At 38.3% G+C, this 20,868-nt stretch overlaps 1 protein-coding gene across 1 annotated transcript in view; it reads left to right on the top strand.

Moving 5' to 3' along the window:
- Nucleotides 1-226: 226 nt before the first annotated feature.
- Nucleotides 227-20,868, top strand: part of EDA2R (ectodysplasin A2 receptor) — a 20,904-nt gene continuing 262 nt past the window's right edge. The window contains exons 1-8 of the mRNA XM_067471710.1: nucleotides 227-537; nucleotides 6,383-6,462; nucleotides 7,690-7,803; nucleotides 10,820-10,998; nucleotides 12,849-12,934; nucleotides 16,411-16,575; nucleotides 17,565-17,684; nucleotides 19,499-19,728. Of these exons, the coding sequence (XP_067327811.1) occupies nucleotides 6,415-6,462; nucleotides 7,690-7,803; nucleotides 10,820-10,998; nucleotides 12,849-12,934; nucleotides 16,411-16,575; nucleotides 17,565-17,684; nucleotides 19,499-19,728 (942 nt within the window). The 5' untranslated portion in view covers nucleotides 227-537; nucleotides 6,383-6,414. The remainder of the gene's footprint in view (nucleotides 538-6,382; nucleotides 6,463-7,689; nucleotides 7,804-10,819; nucleotides 10,999-12,848; nucleotides 12,935-16,410; nucleotides 16,576-17,564; nucleotides 17,685-19,498; nucleotides 19,729-20,868) is intronic.

Here is a 20,868-nt window from a genome sequence, read left to right as displayed (position 1 = left end):
CAGTGATAATAATAGCTATTGTTGTTGTTGTTGTTGTGATGATGATGATGATGATGATGATGATGATGACAGGCTGTGTTTGCAAGCTCTTTCACATTTTCCCCAGAATGGAATGATGCCTTTGGGAGCGTCTACACTGCACTTTAACGCAGATCAGGACCGCTCAATGCTGGAGCCTCTTGATGCAGAAATTCCCAATAGGCCACGCCCACCAGCGGAGGGGGGCGTGGCCCGATTTGCATGAAGTTGGTCCCTGTCCAGCGTTGGCGCGTGGGCGACTCTGCCTGGAAGGAGGGAAGGAAGAAGAGAAGGAAGGAAGAAGTAGAGAAGGAAGAGGAGGAGGAAGAAGAGGAAGAGAGGAGAAAGGAGGGAAGAAGAAAAGAAAGAAGAGGAGGAAGGAAGGCGAAAGCGGGGAGAGCTCGGGGAGAAAATAAAACTTGTCCCGGGACAAGAGTGGGCAAGCCCGGGCTTGCATCTCCTGGCAGATAAGGAAGGAAGGAAGGAAGGAAGACAGAAAGCAAGCAAGCAAGCAAGCAGGTGGGTGCTTCCTGCATTCATAAAGCACAACCATATTATTTTATCATTTATTTATATGTGCATGTGTATTGCCATATTACATTGCTATATTATTGTTGTTGTTGTTGTTGTTGTTGTTGTTATTATTTGCAAGAAGCAGCTCCATCCTCAGGAATGATTATTTTATATTATTATTATTATTGCATTCATAAAGCACAACTATATTATTTTATTATTTATTTATATGTGCATATGTGTGTGTGTGTATTGCCATATTACATTGCTACATTATGATTATTATTATTATTATTATTTTGTTGTTGTTGTTGTATTATTTGCAAGAAGCAGCCTCATGCTCAGGAATGATTATTTTATATTATTATTATTATTATTGCATTCATAAAGCACAACCATATTATTTTATTATTTATTTACATGTGCATGTGTGGGTGTATTGCCATATTACATTGCTACATTATTATTATTATTATTATTTTGTTGTTGTTGTTGTTGTATTATTTGCAAGAAGCAGCCTCATCCTCAGGAATGATTATTTTATATTATTATTATTATTATTATTGCATTCATAAAGCACAACTATATTATTTTATTATTTATTTATATGTGCATCCGTGGGTGTATTGCCATATTATTATATTGCTTCATTATTATTATTCTGTTGTAGTATTGTTATTATTATTATTTGCAAGAAGCAGCCCCATCCTCAGGAATGATTATTTTATATTATTATTATTATTATATTTATATTTATATGTGCATATGTGTGTGTATAACCATATTATTATATTACTCCATTATTATTATTATTATTATTATTTGCAAGAAGCAGCTCCATCTTCAGGAATGATTATTTTATATTATTATTATTATTATTATTATTGCATTCATAAAGCACACCTATATTATTTTATTATTTATTTATAGGTGCATATGAGTGTGTGTTACCATATTATTACATTGCTCCATTATTATTATTATTATTATTCTGTTGTTGTATTATTACTATTATTATTGCATTCATAAAGCACAACTATATTATTTTATTATTTATTTATATGTGCATCCGTGGGTGTATTGCCATATTATTATATTGCTTCATTATTATTATTCTGTTGTAGTATTGTTATTATTATTATTTGCAAGAAGCAGCCCCATCCTCAGGAATGATTATTTTATATTATTATTATTATTATATTTATATTTATATGTGCATATGTGTGTGTATAACCATATTATTATATTACTCCATTATTATTATTATTATTATTTGCAAGAAGCAGCTCCATCTTCAGGAATGATTATTTTATATTATTATTATTATTATTGCATTCATAAAGCACACCTATATTATTTTATTATTTATTTATAGGTGCATATGAGTGTGTGTTACCATATTATTACATTGCTCCATTATTATTATTATTATTATTCTGTTGTTGTATTATTACTATTATTATTGCATTCATAAAGCACAACTATATTATTTTATTATTTATTTATATGTGCATCCGTGGGTGTATTGCCATATTATTATATTGCTTCATTATTATTATTCTGTTGTAGTATTGTTATTATTATTATTTGCAAGAAGCAGCCCCATCCTCAGGAATGATTATTTTATATTATTATTATTATTATATTTATATTTATATGTGCATATGTGTGTGTATAACCATATTATTATATTACTCCATTATTATTATTATTATTATTATTTGCAAGAAGCAGCTCCATCTTCAGGAATGATTATTTTATATTATTATTATTATTATTATTATTATTGCATTCATAAAGCACACCTATATTATTTTATTATTTATTTATAGGTGCATATGAGTGTGTGTTACCATATTATTACATTGCTCCATTATTATTATTATTATTATTCTGTTGTTGTATTATTACTATTATTATTGCATTCATAAAGCACAACTATATTATTTTATTATTTATTTATATGTGCATCCGTGGGTGTATTGCCATATTATTATATTGCTTCATTATTATTATTCTGTTGTAGTATTGTTATTATTATTATTTGCAAGAAGCAGCCCCATCCTCAGGAATGATTATTTTATATTATTATTATTATTATATTTATATTTATATGTGCATATGTGTGTGTATAACCATATTATTATATTACTCCATTATTATTATTATTATTATTATTTGCAAGAAGCAGCTCCATCTTCAGGAATGATTATTTTATATTATTATTATTATTATTATTATTGCATTCATAAAGCACACCTATATTATTTTATTATTTATTTATAGGTGCATATGAGTGTGTGTTACCATATTATTACATTGCTCCATTATTATTATTATTATTATTCTGTTGTTGTATTATTACTATTATTATTGCATTCATAAAGCACAACTATATTATTTTATTATTTATTTATATGTGCATCCGTGGGTGTATTGCCATATTATTATATTGCTTCATTATTATTATTCTGTTGTAGTATTGTTATTATTATTATTTGCAAGAAGCAGCCCCATCCTCAGGAATGATTATTTTATATTATTATTATTATTATATTTATATTTATATGTGCATATGTGTGTGTATAACCATATTATTATATTACTCCATTATTATTATTATTATTATTTGCAAGAAGCAGCTCCATCTTCAGGAATGATTATTTTATATTATTATTATTATTATTATTATTGCATTCATAAAGCACACCTATATTATTTTATTATTTATTTATAGGTGCATATGAGTGTGTGTTACCATATTATTACATTGCTCCATTATTATTATTATTATTCTGTTGTTGTATTATTACTATTATTATTGCATTCATAAAGCACAACTATATTATTTTATTATTTATGTATATGTGCATCCATGTGTGTATAACCATATTATTATATTGCTCCATTATTATTATTATTATTATTTGCAAGAAGCAGCTCCATCCTCAGGAATGATTATTTTATATTATTATTATTATTATTATTGCATTCATAAAGCACAGCTATATTATTTTATTATTTATTTATATTTGCATATGAGTGTGCATAACCATATTATTATATTGCTCCATTATTATTATTCTGTTGTTGTATTATTATTATTATTATTATTTGCAAGAAGCAGCCCCATCCTCAGCAATGATTATTTTAAATTATTATTATTATTATTGCATTCATAAAGCACAACTATATTATTTTATTTTTATTTATATGTGCATATGTGTGTGTGTGTTACCATATTATTATATTGTGACATTATTATTATTCTGTTGTTGTATTATTATTTGCAAGAAGCAGTCCCATCCTCAGGAATTATTATTATTATTATTATTATATTATCTCTTTGGCATGTGTTGCATTTAATAGTTGACACTTTCAAGGCAAATGTGGCAACTTGGGACCTGCATATAAAACAACATTATTGTTATTGTTATTGTTATTATTATTATTATTATTATTATTAAAGAAGCAGTCTCATCCTCAAAATTATTATTATTTACAAAGAGCAACCCCATCCTTGGGAATTATCATTGCATTATATTATTATTATTATTAGTAGTAGTAGTAGTAGTAGTAGTAACAGTTTTTTGCAAGAAGTAGCCTCATCCTTGGGAATGATTATTTTATAGTAGTAGTAGTAGTAGTAGTAGTATTAATAGTTTTTGCAAAGAACAGCCCCATCCTTGGGAATTATTATTGTATATTATTATTATTTTTATTATTATTGTTATTGTTATTATTATTATTAGTAGTAGTAGTAGTAGTAGTAATAGGTTTTTTTGCAAGAAGCAGAATTGTCTTTGGGAATTTTTATTATTTTATATTATTAGTAGTAGTAGTAGTAGTAGCTTTTGCAAAGATCAGCCCCATCCTTGGGAATTATTATTGTATATTAATATTATTATTGTTATTATTATTATTATTACTATTATTATTATTATTATTAGTAGTAGTAGTAGTAGTAGTAGTTTTTTGCAAGAAGCAGCCTCGTCTTTGGGAATTTTTATTATTTTATATTATTATTATTATTAGTAATAGTAGTAGTATTAATAGTCTTTGCAAAGAACAGCCCCATCCTTGGGAATTATTATTGTATATTATTATTATTATTATTATTATTAATAATAATAATAATAATAATAATAATAGTTTTTTGCAAGAAGCAGCCTCATCCTTGGGAATGTTTATTATTTTATTTTATATTATTATTATTATTATTATTATTATTATTATTATTATTATTCAAACCTATAGACCTAAACTGCACATTGAAATCCTTCAATAAAATGTCAAGGTTCAAACGGGCTGGCTTAGTCAATGAATTTTGTAATGGATCTAGAAGATCCAGGCTACCGAGAGGCCTATGGTATATTTCTCAGAAATTAGGGGGATTAGGAATACCAGACCTAAAAACCTACCATCAGACACATATAATAAAGGGAGTGTTTAGACTGCTTTCGGAACCTAAATTAATCTGGCAGGAAGTGGAAGGAAAATGCTGGCACAGAGATTATGGGGAAATGTTTTTTAGGTCAAAAATAGGCAAAGAAATTAAGGGGTGTAAAAATAACCTGGCTAAAGAAGTCATGGAGACATGGGTTAAATTAAAAAATAAGATATTTCCAGGAGTTTCCCCCCTAACTCCAATAGTTTTACTGGAAAATTTTCCAGAAGACTTGAGAATTAAACTTAAACATAAAAAAATAGTGGAGGGGGAAACTGCTCTCTCCTGGAAGGAGTGGACACAAAACTCGAAGGGCAAGTTTAATAAGTTAGAAGAACAAGGTGCCCTGAATTGGTTTGAGAGACAACAGCTGTATAATTGGAGAAAGGACTGGTTAAGCAAAAATCCCAGATGTAGAGCACTGAATAAATATGAGGAATGGTTAAGTAAGCTTAAAAATCAAGAAATAATGGGGAAAGGATTAATCGGGAAAATATATAATGGATTAATTGGCGAAGAAATAGGGCTGAAGATGTTAGAAAACGTATGGGAGAGAGACCTAGGGCCTCTGATAGATTTTGATTGGAAAAGGGTCCTGAAGTGGAGAGTGGCTAAGAACCTATCAATAAGATTAAAAGAAAATGTATACAAAGTGATATGGAGATGGTATACCACGCCAGTCAAACAACATCAGATGGATAGCAAGCAAAGTAACCTCTGCTGGAGATGTGGCAAACACAAAGGGACATATTTTCATTTATGGTGGGAATGCCCCCAAGTGAAGAATTTTTGGAAGGATATATTTACCGAAATAAACAACATTATAGGATCAAATATTACGCCGGATGCTAGGGTTGCACTATTAATGGATACCACGAAGCTGAATGTAGAAACAAGAAAGAAAGAATTGGTGACTATTTTGCTCACAGTGGGAAGAATTATAATAGCAAAGAACTGGAAAATAATAACGAATCTAACACTGGACGCGTGGTACAGGGAAGTTTGGAATGTAGCTTTAAATGACAAACTAACAATGGAAATGAGGGTATTCAGGGGGGAAATTAACAGGTCAGATTTTGAGGCATACTGGTCAGTATTTATTAAATATGTCTTAGAGAGCGAAAATGGAAAACAACAGAATTTGGTTGGTCAGGAATTTTGGAGATGACATTTGATTAAGGGTTGCTTTATGAATACATGGTGAAGGAAATTATACATGTTCAGGCCTTGGTGGTGGGGTTATGTGTTTGTAAAATGTTCACTGTTTTGTGTTCTGTCTATTCGGTAAGTTGTTATTGTATGTAAATAAAAATTAAAAAAAACAAACAAACAAACAAACGGGCTGGCTACGCTTTGCAGAAGAGATTTATTTATTTAGTACTTTCTGTTGGCTTGCTTTTGCAGAATTGATCTTCCCAGGGAATTTTGCATTCACAATGGTTACAGAAGCCGCCTTGATGCTCCTCCTGACGTTCGCAAGCAAGGTACGGATCCAGCTCTGGTTTTGTCTCTTTCTACAAAACGTAAATTAATGAAGATTTACTCCCATGAAAACAAAATAAAAAGACATGCATTTTGTGTGCACTATAAACCATGGGTTATAATAATGGGAAGCAAAAAAGAAGAAGACTTTATTTAATTAGTTCATTATATTATATTATGGAGTATATATATATTATGGAATCATGGGAGCAGTAGTTTTGCAAGGTCTTGAGTCTTCCCCAATAGACAGTAAGTAAGGGACCTTTGGCTTTTTGCATTGAGCCCTTTTGGATGCAGGGAGGAGAAGCAATGGGACATTGTTATTGTTTGTATTGTCGAAGGATTTCATGGCCGGAATCACTGGGTTGTTGTAGGTTTTTTTCGGGCTATATGGCCATGGCCTAGAGGCATTCTCTCCTGATGTTTCGCCTGCTTGTATGGCAAGCATCCTCAGAGGTAGTGAGGTTGGAACTGTTGGAACTAGGAATAAAGGTTTATATATCTGTGGAATGACCAGAGTGGGGCAAAGGACTCTTGTCTGCTGGTGCTAGGTGTGAATGTTTCCACTGACCACCTTGATTAGCATTTGATGGCCTGGTAGTGCCTGGGGCAATCTTTTGTTGAGAGGTGATTAGATGTCCTTGTTTGTTTCCTCTCTGTTGTTGTGCTGGAGCTAGGTGTGAATGTTTCAACTGACCACCTTGATTAGCATTTGATGGCCTGGCAGTGCCTGGGGCAATCTTTTGTTGAGAGGTGATTAGATGTCCTTGTTTGTTTCCTCTCTGTTGTTGTGCTGTTGTCATTTTTGAGTTTTCTTTTAATACTGGTAGCCAGATTGTGTTCATTTTCCTGGTTTCCTCCTTTCTGTTGAAATTGTCCACTTGCTTCTGGTGGAATTCAATGGCTTCTCTGTGTAGCCTGACGTGGTGGTTGTGAGAGTGGTCCAGCATTTCTGTCTTCTCAGATACTATGCTGTGTCCAGGTTGGTTCATCAGGTGCTCTGCTATGGCTGCTATTGTTGTTGTTGTTGTTGTTACATTTATTGATATGGCTCCTCTTAAACAAGACTCAAGAGTGGCTTCCAACAGTAAAAGCATAGAATCGTAGCACAGGAAGGGACCCCAAAGAGGTCATCCAGTCCATCCTTCTTCTGCCATGACAAGCCCTCCTGACAGATGGCCATCCAGCCAATGTGTGTTGCTCACTCATGCCATTTTTCCCCTCTTCAGGTGCCACGTTCTCCTGCCAACCCGCTCGAATGCCAAGAGAACGAATACCTGGACCGTGCGACAGGGAAATGCAGCCCTTGCAAGCAGTGCGGGCCCGGGATGGAGCTCTCGCAGGTGAGCTGCGGAAATGGAAGGAAGGAAGGAGAGCGTGCACACCTGGAAGGAGCCACTCGTTGCTATTCATTAGGGAAGAGAAATAGGAGCTGCTGGCGGGGCCTTTGCCTTCCCAGGAAAAGCAGATTGTCACCTTTTCCCATTGCAATATGCAACATGATGATGGGGGGCTGCATCCTGCAAATAGTAGTAGTAGTAGTAGTAGTAGTAGTACACTATAACATGAGGCTGCTTCTTGCAAAATAATAACAATAGTAGTAGTAGTAGTAATGCACCATGTAACATTATTTTGAGGCTGCTTCTTGCAAAATGATAATAATAATAATAATAATAATAATAATAATAATAATGTTTGAGGATGGGCTGCTTCCTACAAATATAGTAGTAGTAGTAGTACACTATAACATGAGGCTGCTTCTTGCAAAATAATAACAATAGTAGTAGTAGTAGTAGTAGTAATGCACTATGTAACATTATTTTGAGGCTGCTTCTTGCAAAATGATAATAATAATAATAATAATAATAATAATAATAATAATGTTTGAGGATGGGCTGCTTCCTACAAATATAGTAGTAGTAGTAGTAGTAGTAGTACACTATAACATGAGGCTGCTTCTTGCAAAATAATAACAATAATAGTAGTAGTAGTAGTAGTAGTAATACACTATAACATGAGGCTGCTTCTTGCAAAATAATAACAATAATAGTAGTAGTAGTAATACACTATAACATGAGGCTGCTTCTTGCAAAATAATAACAATAATAGTAGTAGTAGTAATACACTATAACATGAGGCTGCTTCTTGCAAAATAATAACAATAGTAGTAGTAGTAGTAATACACTATAACATGAGGCTGCTTCTTGCAAAATAATAACAATAATAGTAGTAGTAGTAATACACTATAACATGAGGCTGCTTCTTGCAAAATAATAACAATAATAGTAGTAGTAGTAATACACTATAACATGAGGCTGCTTCTTGCAAAATAATAACAATAGTAGTAGTAGTAGTAGTAATGCACTATGTAACATTATTTTGAGGCTGCTTCTTGCAAAATGATAATAATAATAATAATAATAATAATGTTTGAGGATGGGCTGCTTCCTACAAATATAGTAGTAGTAGTAGTAGTAGTAGTCCACTATAACATGAGGCTGCTTCTTGCAAAATAATAACAATAATAGTAGTAGTAGTAATACACTATAACATGAGGCTGCTTCTTGCAAAATAATAACAATAGTAGTAGTAGTAGTAGTAGTAATACACTATAACATGAGGCTGCTTCTTGCAAAATAATAACAATAGTAGTAGTAGTAGTAATGCACTATGTAACATTATTTTGAGGCTGCTTCTTGCAAAATGATAATAATAATAATGTTTGAGGATGGGCTGCTTCCTACAAATATAGTAGTAGTAGTACACTATAACATGAGGCTGCTTCTTGCAAAATAATAACAATAGTAGTAGTAGTAGTAGTAGTAATGCACTATGTAACATTATTTTGAGGCTGCTTCTTGCAAAATAATAATAATAATAATGTTTGAGGATGGGCTGCTTCCTACAAATAATAGTAATAATACACTATGTATCATGATTTTAGGAGCCCCTTGGTAGTGCAGTAGGTTAAACCACCAAGCTACTGAACTTACTGACCAAAGGGTTACAGATTCGAATGCGGGGAGCCCAGTGAGCTCCTACTGTCAGCCCCAGCTCCTGCCAACCTAGCAGTTTGAAAACATGCAAGTGTGAGTAGATCAATAAGTACCACTCCAGCGGGAAAGTAACGGTGCTCCATGAAGTCATGCCAGTGGGCACATGATCTTGGAGGTGTCTATGGACAACGCCGGCTCTTTGGCTTAGAAGTGGAGGGGGAACCTTTACCTTAACATGATTTTTGGAGCTGCATCTTGCAAATAACAACAACAACAATAAAATACACTGTGTAATATGATTTTGGGGGCTTCTTCTTGCAAGTACTAATAATGATTAATCATCATCATCACCATCATTCTGGAGGATGGGGCTGCTTCCTGCAAATGATATATATATATATATATATATATATATATATATATATATATATATATAAAATATAATAAAAACATAATCATGCCTGAGGATGGGGCTGCTTCCTGCACATAATGATAATGATACACTATGCAACATGGTTTTGGTTGCTGCTTCTTGCAAAGGATAATAAATCATAGAATCCTAGAATCCTAGAGTTGGAAGAGACCTCCTGGGCCATCATCCAGTCCAACCCCATTCTGCCAAGAAGCAGGAATATTGCATTCAAATCACCCCTGACAGATAGCCAACCAGCCTCTGCTTCAAAACCTCCAAAGAAGGAGCCTCAACCACACTCTGGGGCAGAGAGTTCCACTGCTGAACAGCTCTCACAGTCAGGAAGTTCTTCCTAATGTTCAGGTGGAATCTTCTCTCTTGTAGTTGGAAGCCATTGTCCCATTGCGTCCTAGTCTCCAGGGAAGCAGAAAGGAAGCTTGCTCCCTCCTCCCTCTGGCTTCCTCTCACATATTTATACATGGCTATCATATCTCCTCTCAGCCTTCTCTTCTTCAGGCTAAACATGCCCAGCTCCTTAAGCCGCTCCTCATAGGGCTTGTTCTCCAGACCCTAGATCTGCTTCCTCCTCCCTGTGGCTTCCTCTCATGTATTTATACATGGCTCTCATCATATCCCCTCTCAGCCTTCTCTTCTTCAGGCTAAACATGCCCAGCTCCTTTAGCCGCTCCTCATAGGGCTTGTTCTCCAGACCTTTTATCATTTTAGTTGCTCTCCTCTGGACACATTCCAGCTTGTCAATAAATACACACACACACACACACACACACATATATATATATATATATAAAATATAATAAAAATCAATCATGCCCGAGGATGGGGCCGCTTCCTGCAAATAATGATAATAATACACAATGCAACATGATTTTTGGGGATGCTTCTTGCAAAATAATAACAGTAAGAATAAATGTGTGTGTGCCTGTCTTGCAGGAGTGCGGCTTTGGCGAAGGCATGAATGCGCAGTGCGTCCCTTGCCAGCCGCGGAGGTTCAAGGAGGGATGGGGCCACCAGCGATGCAAACCATGCGCTTCTTGCAGCCTCATCAACCGCCTGCAGAGAGCCAATTGCACCACCACCTCCAATGCAGCATGCGCAGAATGCTTCCCGGGGTCAGTGGTAAAAAGTCAAGACTTCTCTGCATGTTGGAAATAGCAACTTTCTTCAAGCCTCCATTAGTTATTTGCGTTGTATAGAATTCAGATTGCTTACTGTCTTTAATATGTGTGTGTTGGTCTGCCGTTTTCCTTAACTCTATGTTGTGGGAGAGGCTGCAGAACATGTGATTTGTTTTGGCAGCGATACTGCTGTTGGCCTTAAGCTTTGCATCTATTTTCTATTATTATTTTATATTACTAGCCGTCCCCTGCCGCTCATTGCTGTAGCCCACATGGGGGTTCTGTGTGGGAGGTTTGGACCAATTCTGTTGGTGGGGTTCAGAATGCTCTGTGATTGTAGGTGAACTACAAATCCCAGCAACTACAACTCCCAAACATCAAGATTCTATTTCCCCCAAACTCCACCAGTGTTCACATTTGGGCATATCGAGTATTCGTATAGAGTTTGGTCCAGATCCATCATTGTTTGAGTCCACATTGATCTCTGGATGTAGGTGAACTACAACTCCCAAACTCAAGGTCAATGCCCATCAAACCCTTCCAGTGTGTTCTGTTGGTCATGGAAGTCCTGTATGCCATGTTTGGTTCAATTCCATCATTGGTGGAGTTCAGATTGCTCTTTGATTGTAGGTGAACTATAAATCCCAGTAACTACAACTCCCAAATGTCAAGGTCTATTTCCCTTAAACTCCATCTGTGTTCATATTTGGGCATATTGAATATTCGTGACAAGTTTGGTCCAGATCCATCATTGTTTGAGTCCACAGTGATCTCTGGATGTGGGTGAACTATAATTCCCAAACTCAAGGTCAATGTCCACCAAACCCTTCCAGTTTTTCTGTTGGTCATGGGAGTTCTGTGTGCTAAGTTTGGCCCAATTCCATCATTGGTGGAGTTCAGAATGCTCTTTGATTGTAGCTGAACGATAAATCCCAGCAACTACAACTCCCAAATGACAAAATCATTTTTTATAGTGAAGGACATGCATTGGGTTGTTAGGTGTCTTGTGTCCGAATTTGGTGTCAATTCGTCCAGTGGTTTTTGAGTTCTGTTAATCCCACAAATGAACATTACATTTTTATTTATATAGATATCAGATTATATTATATTAGCCGTCCCATGCCACACGTTGCTGTAGTCCATTCTGTGTATATGTGTTTTGTGTTTGTATATGTGTCTGTATATATTTCTGTATATGTGCATATGCGTGTTTGCGTGTGTGTGTGTGTGTGGTTTTGCACATGCATTGTAATGTAATTTTTGTTTTTTTGGCTTTTTAAGTCTCTTCTGCTGTGTTTTTCAGCGTTTTTATGAGTGATGGTCACTTGTTGGCCTGAGAGGTGTCTTGTGTCCAATTTTGGTGCCAATTCGTCTAGTGTATTGTCGAAGGCTTTCTTGGCCGGAATCACTGGGTTGTTGTAGGTTTTTTCAGGCTGTATGGCCATGGTCTAGAGGCACTCTCTCCTGACGTTTCGCCTGCATGTGTGGCAAGCATCCTCAGAGGTAGTGAGGTCTTTTTCATCTAGTGGTTTTTGAGTTCTGTTAATCCCACAAACAAACATTACATTTTTATTTATATAGATTATATTTGTATGTATGGCTGGAGTTACAAAATGTCCCTGTTCCAACTTCCAAAGCAGTTGGATACACTGAAACCTGTCAAATGCAACTCAAAGCAATTCATTTGAAACAGTTTCCAATACACACAAAACCTAATTAGAAACAAGCACAACAAGAAGGAGCTACAATGTCACAATGTGAAAGATGCGTTCTGCAATTGTTACCTAATTACCATATATATATATACATATAATATCTTGCCTCATTTTCTTTCTTCCTTCCAGTTTCTACAGCAAGATCCAGATCGGAGGCACCCGTGGCATGGAGTGTGTCCCTTGCACCAAGCAGACGCCTCCCTCCGAAGTGCAGTGTACGTATGCGCACAGGCGGGCTCTGCTCCGAACTCCATTGATGGCCTTTTAAACTGCAGCCAGAATATAGTGTAACTAGCCGTCCCCTGCCAGGCATTGCTGTGGCCCAGTCTGGTGATCTGGAAATGAAGTAATGAGAATGTGTTGGTTTCTAATATATGTAATGTCCTTCTGCTTGAGGGTAAACAGTATTTCTTGTTGTGTCTTTGTCAGTGTTGATGTGGAGAGTGTCTGGTTTGCCTCCTCTGGAACATGCCACATATCATTGTCCTTTTTTAGGGGTCCCTTTCAAATCTTTGATACTGCATCTGTCATATACATATGTGTGTGTGTGTGAATGGCTGGATGGCCCTTTGTCAGGAGGGCTTTGTTTTGTTGCCCTGGTGAAGGGAGCTGGACTGGATGGCCTTAAGGCAGCATTTCTCAACCTGGGAAGTCAATACACCAAGGGGAGGTCACCAGGGGGGTGTCAGAAGGGTCCCCAAAGACCACCAGGAAACACAGCATTTCCTTTGGTCATGGGGGTTTTGTGTGGGATGTTTGGCCCAATTCCATCGTTGGTGAGGTTTGGAATGCTCCTTGATTGTAGGTGAACTATAAATCCCAGTAACTACAACTCCCAAATGTCAAGGTCCATTTCCCCCAAACTCCATCTGTGTTTATATTTGGGCATATTGAATATTCATGCCAAATTTGGTCCAGATCCATCATTGTGCTCTCTGGATATAGGTGAACTACAACTCCCAAACTCAAGGTCAATGCCCTCCAAACCTTTCCAGTATTTTCTGTTGGTTGTGGGAGTTCTGTGTGCCAAGTTTGGTTCAATTCCATCGTTGGTGGAGTTCAGAATGCTCTTTGATTGTAGGTGAGCTATAAATCCCAGCAACTACAACTCCCAAATGACAAAATCATAATTTTTGATTGATGGTCACTCCTTGTGTAGTGAGACATTTTGTTGCCAAATTTGGTGTGATTTCGCTCATTGGTTCTTTTGTTTTTAAGGTACTCATTATGCACAGAGCATCTATCTATCTATCTATCTATCTATCTATCTATCTATCTATCTATCTATCTATATGGTTTGAGTCACAACTCTGGAGACTGAAGTTTGGGTGTTGCTCAGCCGCTTGGGCAAGTCACACTCTCTCGGCCTCAGAGGAAGGCCATGAACCAAGCATCCCTCCAAGTCTCGCTCTCTCTTTGCCCACTCACAGTCTTGATCCCAGCATGTTATTAGTAAAGATGAGTTCAAGATTCCGCAATACCATAAATCCATGTTTGCCAGATATTTATTATTATTTATTTATTGGCATTGTTTCTACCCCGCTCATATCAGCCCGAAGGCGACTCAGAGCGGCGAACACAGTCGGCACAATTTGATGCCATAAAAATACAAACACTGATAAACAAAAGAACATTATAGTGCAATTAAACATAAAGACAGTGCATAATAACAATTTTAAAACTAAAAAACTATATCCTCTCATTCAAGTCCTCGTCCGTTCCATCGTCTTGGGCCGTTCCTGGGTCATTTTCCAATTCAGTTTGTCTATTATTTGGAGGTTCCAAAAAAGAGTTTTTACTCTTTTTCGAAAGGTCAGGAGGGAGGGGGCTGATCTAATATCCCTAGGCAAGGAGTTCCACAGCTGAGGGGCCACCACAGAAAAGGCCCTGTCTCTCATCCCTGTCAGCCGTGCTTGGGAAGCAGATAGATAGCTGGATGGATAGGTAGGTAGGTAGGTAGAGAAAAAGGTAGATAAGCAAACAGACAGACAGATAGATATAAAGGTAGGTAGATAGACAAATACATCGCTAGAGATACAGGTAGGTAAGTAGAAATAAGGAGGGATAGAGATATACAGATATATAGATAGAAAAAGTAGATAGATATAGATAAAGGTAGATAGACTGAAAGATGGATAGGTAGATATAGATAAAAAGATTGATAAACACAAAGGTCGGTAAGTAGATAGATAGATAGAGAAGTTAAAGATCAGATAAGTAGGTAAATATAAGATAGGTAGATAGATAAGTAGGTAGAGATAAAGGCAGGTAAATAGAAAGATGGATAGGTAGATAGATAGATAGATAGATAGATAGATAGATAGAGTAGGTAGATACATAGATAAGTAGAGATAAAGGCAGGTAAATAGAAAGATGGATAGGTAGGTAGGTAGGTAGGTAGGTAGATAGATAGATAGATAGATAGATAGATAGATAGATAGATAGATAGATAGATGAGTAGGTAGGTAGATACATAGATAAGTAGAGATAAAGGCAGGTAAATAGAAAGATGGATAGGTAGGTAGGTAGGTAGATAGATAGATAGATAGATAGATAGATAGATAGATAGATAGATAGATAGATGAGTAGGTAGGTAGATACATAGATAAGTAGAGATAAAGGCAGGTAAATAGAAAGATGGATAGGTAGATAGATAGATACATAGATAGATACATAGATCGATACATAGATAGATACATAGATAAATAGATAAAGGTAGGTAAATAGAAAGATGGGTAGGTAGATAGAGATAAAGGTAGATAGATAGATAGATAGATAGATAGATAGATGAGTAGGTAGGTAGATACATAGATAAGTAGAGATAAAGGCAGGTAAATAGAAAGATGGGTAGGTAGATAGAGATAAAGGTAGATAGATAGATAGATAGATAGATAGATAGATAGATAGATAGATAGATAGATAGATAGATGAGTAGGTAGGTAGATACATAGATAAGTAGAGATAAAGGCAGGTAAATAGAAAGATGGATAGGTAGGTAGGTAGGTAGGTAGGTAGATAGATAGATAGATAGATAGATAGATAGATGAGTAGGTAGGTAGATACATAGATAAGTAGATAGAGATAAAGGCAGGTAAATAGAAAGATGGATAGGTAGATAGATAGATACATAGATAGATACATAGATAGATAGATAGATAGATAGATAGATAGATAGATAGATAGATGAGTAGGTAGGTAGATACATAGATAAGTAGAGATAAAGGCAGGTAAATAGAAAGATGGGTAGGTAGATAGAGATAAAGGTAGATAGATAGATAGATAGATAGATAGATAGATAGATAGATAGATAGATAGATAGATGAGTAGGTAGGTAGATACATAGATAAGTAGAGATAAAGGCAGGTAAATAGAAAGATGGATAGGTAGGTAGGTAGGTAGGTAGATAGATAGATAGATAGATAGATAGATAGATAGATAGATGAGTAGGTAGGTAGATACATAGATAAGTAGATAGAGATAAAGGCAGGTAAATAGAAAGATGGATAGGTAGATAGATAGATACATAGATAGATACATAGATAGATACATAGATAAGTAGATAAAGGTAGGTAAATAGAAAGATGGGTAGGTAGATAGAGATAAAGGTAGATAGATAGATAGATGTAAAGATAGATATAAAGATCTCTACCGATCTATCTGTGCACTCAGTGGCAGTGTCTTCTGTTCCCAGGCCGCGCCATGGTCAGCCAAGTGCAAGAGAATGGTCACTCACCCTCCACCCAGGACTCGGCCCTCCTGGTCTTGACCGGCGTCGCCCTGGCCATCACCCTGCTGGTCATCTTGGCCGCCTCCCTCCTGTGTGGCCGGCGCTTCTGGAAGAGGCAGTGCCAGCGCGGTGAGTGAGTCCTCCTCCCTTTGGGTCTCCCACTTCAGGGCATGAATCATCCTTGCATGCTTTGGCTTCCTTTGTGCATTTTTGCCTTCTTCCCCTTCTTGTACTTCTCCTCCTTTGTCTTCTCCTTGTTCTTCACTTCCTTCTTATCCTTCTCCTCCTCCTTCTCTTCTTCCTCTTCTCCTCATTCTTTGTATTCTTCTCTTTCTCCTTTTCCACCTCCTTTGTCTTCCTCCTCTTTCTTCTCTTCTTCTCCTCCTTTTCCTCTTCTTGTTCTTATCTTCCTTCTTATTCTCCTCCTTGTCTTCTTCCTCTTCTTCCTTTTTCCTCCTCCTCCTCCTCATTCTTTCTATTCTTCCCCTTCCTCATCTTCTCCTTCTTCTTTCTTCTCCTTCCTCTTCTTCTTCTCCTCCTCCTTCACCTCTTCCACTTCCTTCTTCTTTGCCTTCCTCCTCCTCTTTCTCTTTCTCCCTCCTCTTTCTTCTCTTCTTCTTCTCCTTCTTTTCCTCTTCTTGTTCTTCTCTTCCTTCTTATTCTCCTCTTTGTCTTCTTCCTCTTCTTCCTTTCTTTCCTCCTTCTCATCATTCTTTCTATTCTTCCCCTTCCTCATCTTCTCCTTCTTCTTTCTTCTCCTCCTCCTTCACCTCTTCCACTTCCTTCTTCTTTGCCTTCTTCCTCCTTCTTCTCTTTCTTCCTACTCTTCTTTTCCTTCTTCTCTTACTCTTCCTCTTCTCCTTCCTCCCTTTGGGTCTGCCACATCAGGACATGGGTTCCAGTGGCAGAAGGAACATTAATTTGGATTGCAGACCTTGCCATATACTGTATATACTCAAGTATAAGCCTAGTTTTTCAACCCTCCTTGGCCATACTCTGATGTTCCTTGGCAGGGCTTTGAGTTATAGCATATTGGAAGGTATGTCTCGAACATGACTTCCCAGGCAATGAGATTATATAAATCTTCATCTTTCTTTTGGTTTTGTTCCTCCCTTAAGTCCTTTTCCGCAGCCGGAGCCTCCCGGTGCCGAGAGTGACGTTCCAAGCGAATGCTCCACCGACCGACCCGGCATCGGAGGCTTCTAGCTTTTGCAACAGAAACATCAAGCCTTTGGAAGGTGACTCTTTCATGCAGGGCTTCCCAAAACAAGAATTGTTTATATATGATCTTATGCTTTATATATATTGTGTCAGGGCAGCCAGTCAATTATATTACATTTCTAACAGAACAAAGCAAACAAACAGAGAAAATACAAAATGTGTGAGTTTGGTAGTAGATTAGATGTCCTCTGACCAGGATATGGCCACTTGGAGTGCCTCTGGTGTTGCCACAAGAAGGTCCTCCCTGGTGCATCATGTGGCAGGGCTCAGGGTGCATTGCAGCAGGTGGTCAGTGGTTTGCTCTTCTTCTCCACACTCGCATGTCGAGGATTCCACTTCGTGGCCCCATTTCTGAAGGTTGGCTCTGCATCTCGTGGTGCCAGAACGCAGTCTGTTCAGCACCTTCCACGTCGCCCAGTCTTCTTCTGTGTGCTCAGGGGGGAGTCTTTTCTGGTATCAGCCATTGGTTGAGGTTCTGGGTTTGAGCCTGCCACTTTTGGACTCTTGCTTGCTGGGGTGTTCCAGCGAATGTCTCTGTAGATCTTAGAAAACTATGTCTGGATTTAAGTCGTTGACGTGCTGGATGATACCCAAACAAGGGATGAGCTGGAGATGTCTCTGCCTTGGTCCTTTCACTATTGGCTGCTACTTCCCAGCGGATGTCAGGTGGTGCAATACCGGCTAGACAGTGTAATTTCTCCAGTGATGTAGGGCGCAGACACCCCGTGATAATGCAGCATGTCTCATTAAGAGCCACATCCACTGTTTTAGCGTGGTGAGATGTGTTCCACCCTGGACATGCATACTCAGCAGCAGAGTAGCATAGCGCAAGGGCAGATGTCTTCACTGTGTCTGGTTTTGATCCCCAGGTTGTGCCAGTCAGATTTTGTATGATATTGTTTCTAGCACCCACTTTTTTCTTGATGTTCAGGCAATGCTTCTTGTAGGTAAGAGCACGGTCCAGAGTGACTCCCAGGTATTTGGGTGCGCTGCAATGCTCCCGTGGGATTCCTTCCCAGGTAATAATCCTCAGAGCTCGGGATGCTTGTCTGTTCTTAAAGTGGAAAGCACATGTCTGTTTTTTAGTTGGATTAGGGATCAGCTGGTTTTCCCTGTCATAGGCAGTAAGAGCACCTAGAGCTTCGGAGAGCTTCTGTTCTACCATCTCAAAGCTTCCTGCTTAAGCGGTGATGGCACGATCATCAGCATAGATGAAGCTCTCTGTCCCTTCTGGCAGTGGCTGGTCATTTGTGTAGATGTTCAACATGGATGGAGCCAGCACGCTCCCCTGAGGCAGGCCGTTCTTCTGTTTCCGCCATCTGCTTCTCTGGCCCTGGAACTCAACCAAAAAGCTCCTGTTTGGTAGCAGGTTTCCTATGAGGTGGGTGAGGTGGTCGTCCTTTGTGATACTATACATTTTCCTCAGGAGGAGGCAGCGGTGGTTCACAGTCTCATAAGCCGCTGACAGGTCTATGAAGACAGCTCCTGTGATCTGCTGACTTTCAAAGCCATCTTCTATGTGCTGAGTCAGGTTCAGCACTTGCAATGTGCAGCTTTTGCCTTTCCTGAAGCCAGCTTGCTGTGGGATCAGCGGCTATGTATCCATTATTTTTGTTGTTGTTGTTGTTGTTGTTGTATGTATTCATGCCCTACTTTTTGTCTACACAAGGAGACTCAAAGCAGCATCCCTATAGTAATCAAGTCTACGATCAATTTAGTGCCATGTTTTCATAGCTTTTCAAGGCAGTGCTCTTGCCCTGAGATTCCTCCCCTCACGAAACGAACTGGTCCAAATTTGCCTTCTGAAACCCTTCCCATTGTCTCTATGCAGGTCCCTTGGAGGCTGGACCATGTATCCCAGAAGCGGAAATGATGCCCAGCGTGGGGGATCCGGGGGGCTTCGGGCTTCCAGTCTGTGCGGCCGAGAGGCGGTCCTGCTGGCCACGCGTCCCTGTCGAATGCACCGAGACTGACCTGCAGAGGTTCTCTGTCCTGGACGAGATGGAGGCGTCATCCGCTCTATCCTTCCGGGATCCCGTCCCTGAAAGCGGGGAGCCGGTGGTAAGTTGCTTTTGTGTCACTAGCCTCAGATCACATAGAGATCCAAAAGATGGAAGGGGACCCCAAAGGTCATCCAGCCCTCCCTCCCAACCGATGACCACCCAGCCTCTGCTTGAAAGCCCTCCAGAGAAATAAAGGGGACTTCACTGGACTTCCAGGGAGATTATATATCATTAGAGTCCAAAAAGGAACCCTGGAGGCCATCTAGTCAGGAGGACACAATCAAATCCCTCCTGACAGATGGTCATCCAACCTCTGCTTGAAAGCCCTCCAGAGAAATAAAGGACATCGAAATAGAATCCAAAGCTCATCCAGCCTCCACTTGAAAGCCTTCAGAGAAGTAGAGGAGACTCCACTGGACTTCAAGGCGGTATATATACCACTAGAATCCATAGGGAACCCCAGAGGTCAACTAGCCAGGAGGACACAATCAAATCCCTCTTGACAGATGGTCATCCAACCTTTGTTTCAACTTTTGTTTGAAAACCTTCCAGAGAAATAAAGGACATTAAAGCAGAAGTCAAAGATCACCCAGCCTCCACTTGAAAGCCTTCAGAGAAGTAGAGGAGACTCCACTGGACTTCAAGGCAGTATATATACCACTAGAATCCATAGGGAACCCCAGAGGTCAACTAGCCAGGAGGACACAATCAAATCCCTCTTGACAGATGGTCACCCAACCTCTGCTTGAAAGCCCTCCAGAGAAATAAAGGACATCGAAGCAGAAGTCAAAGATCACCCAGCCTCCACTTGAAAGCTTCCAGAGAAGTAGACTCCACTGGATTTCAAGGGAGACTATATTATACTAGAGTCCAAAGGGAACCCCAGAGGTCATCCCATCCAACCTTCTTCCGCCGTGAAGGACATAGTCAAAGCCCTCCTGACAAATGATCGTCCAGCTTCTGCCTGAAACCCTCCAGAGAAATCATGGAGACTCCACTGGACTTCAAGTCAGACTATATTACACTAGGGTCCAAAGGGAACCACAAAGACCATCCAACCCAACCTTTTCCCACCATGACACAGAAATAAAGGAGATCCCACTGCAAGGTAGTCTATAATAGTCTATTATAAAGTCCAAAGAGGACCCCAGAGGTCATCCAGCTTTCCCTCCCGATAGATGGCCATCCAGCCTCTGCT

Source organism: Anolis sagrei, chromosome 10, assembly GCF_037176765.1.
Source record: "Anolis sagrei isolate rAnoSag1 chromosome 10, rAnoSag1.mat, whole genome shotgun sequence".
Lineage (NCBI taxonomy): Eukaryota > Metazoa > Chordata > Lepidosauria > Squamata > Dactyloidae > Anolis > Anolis sagrei.
This window is presented reverse-complemented; position numbering and strand designations above follow the sequence as displayed.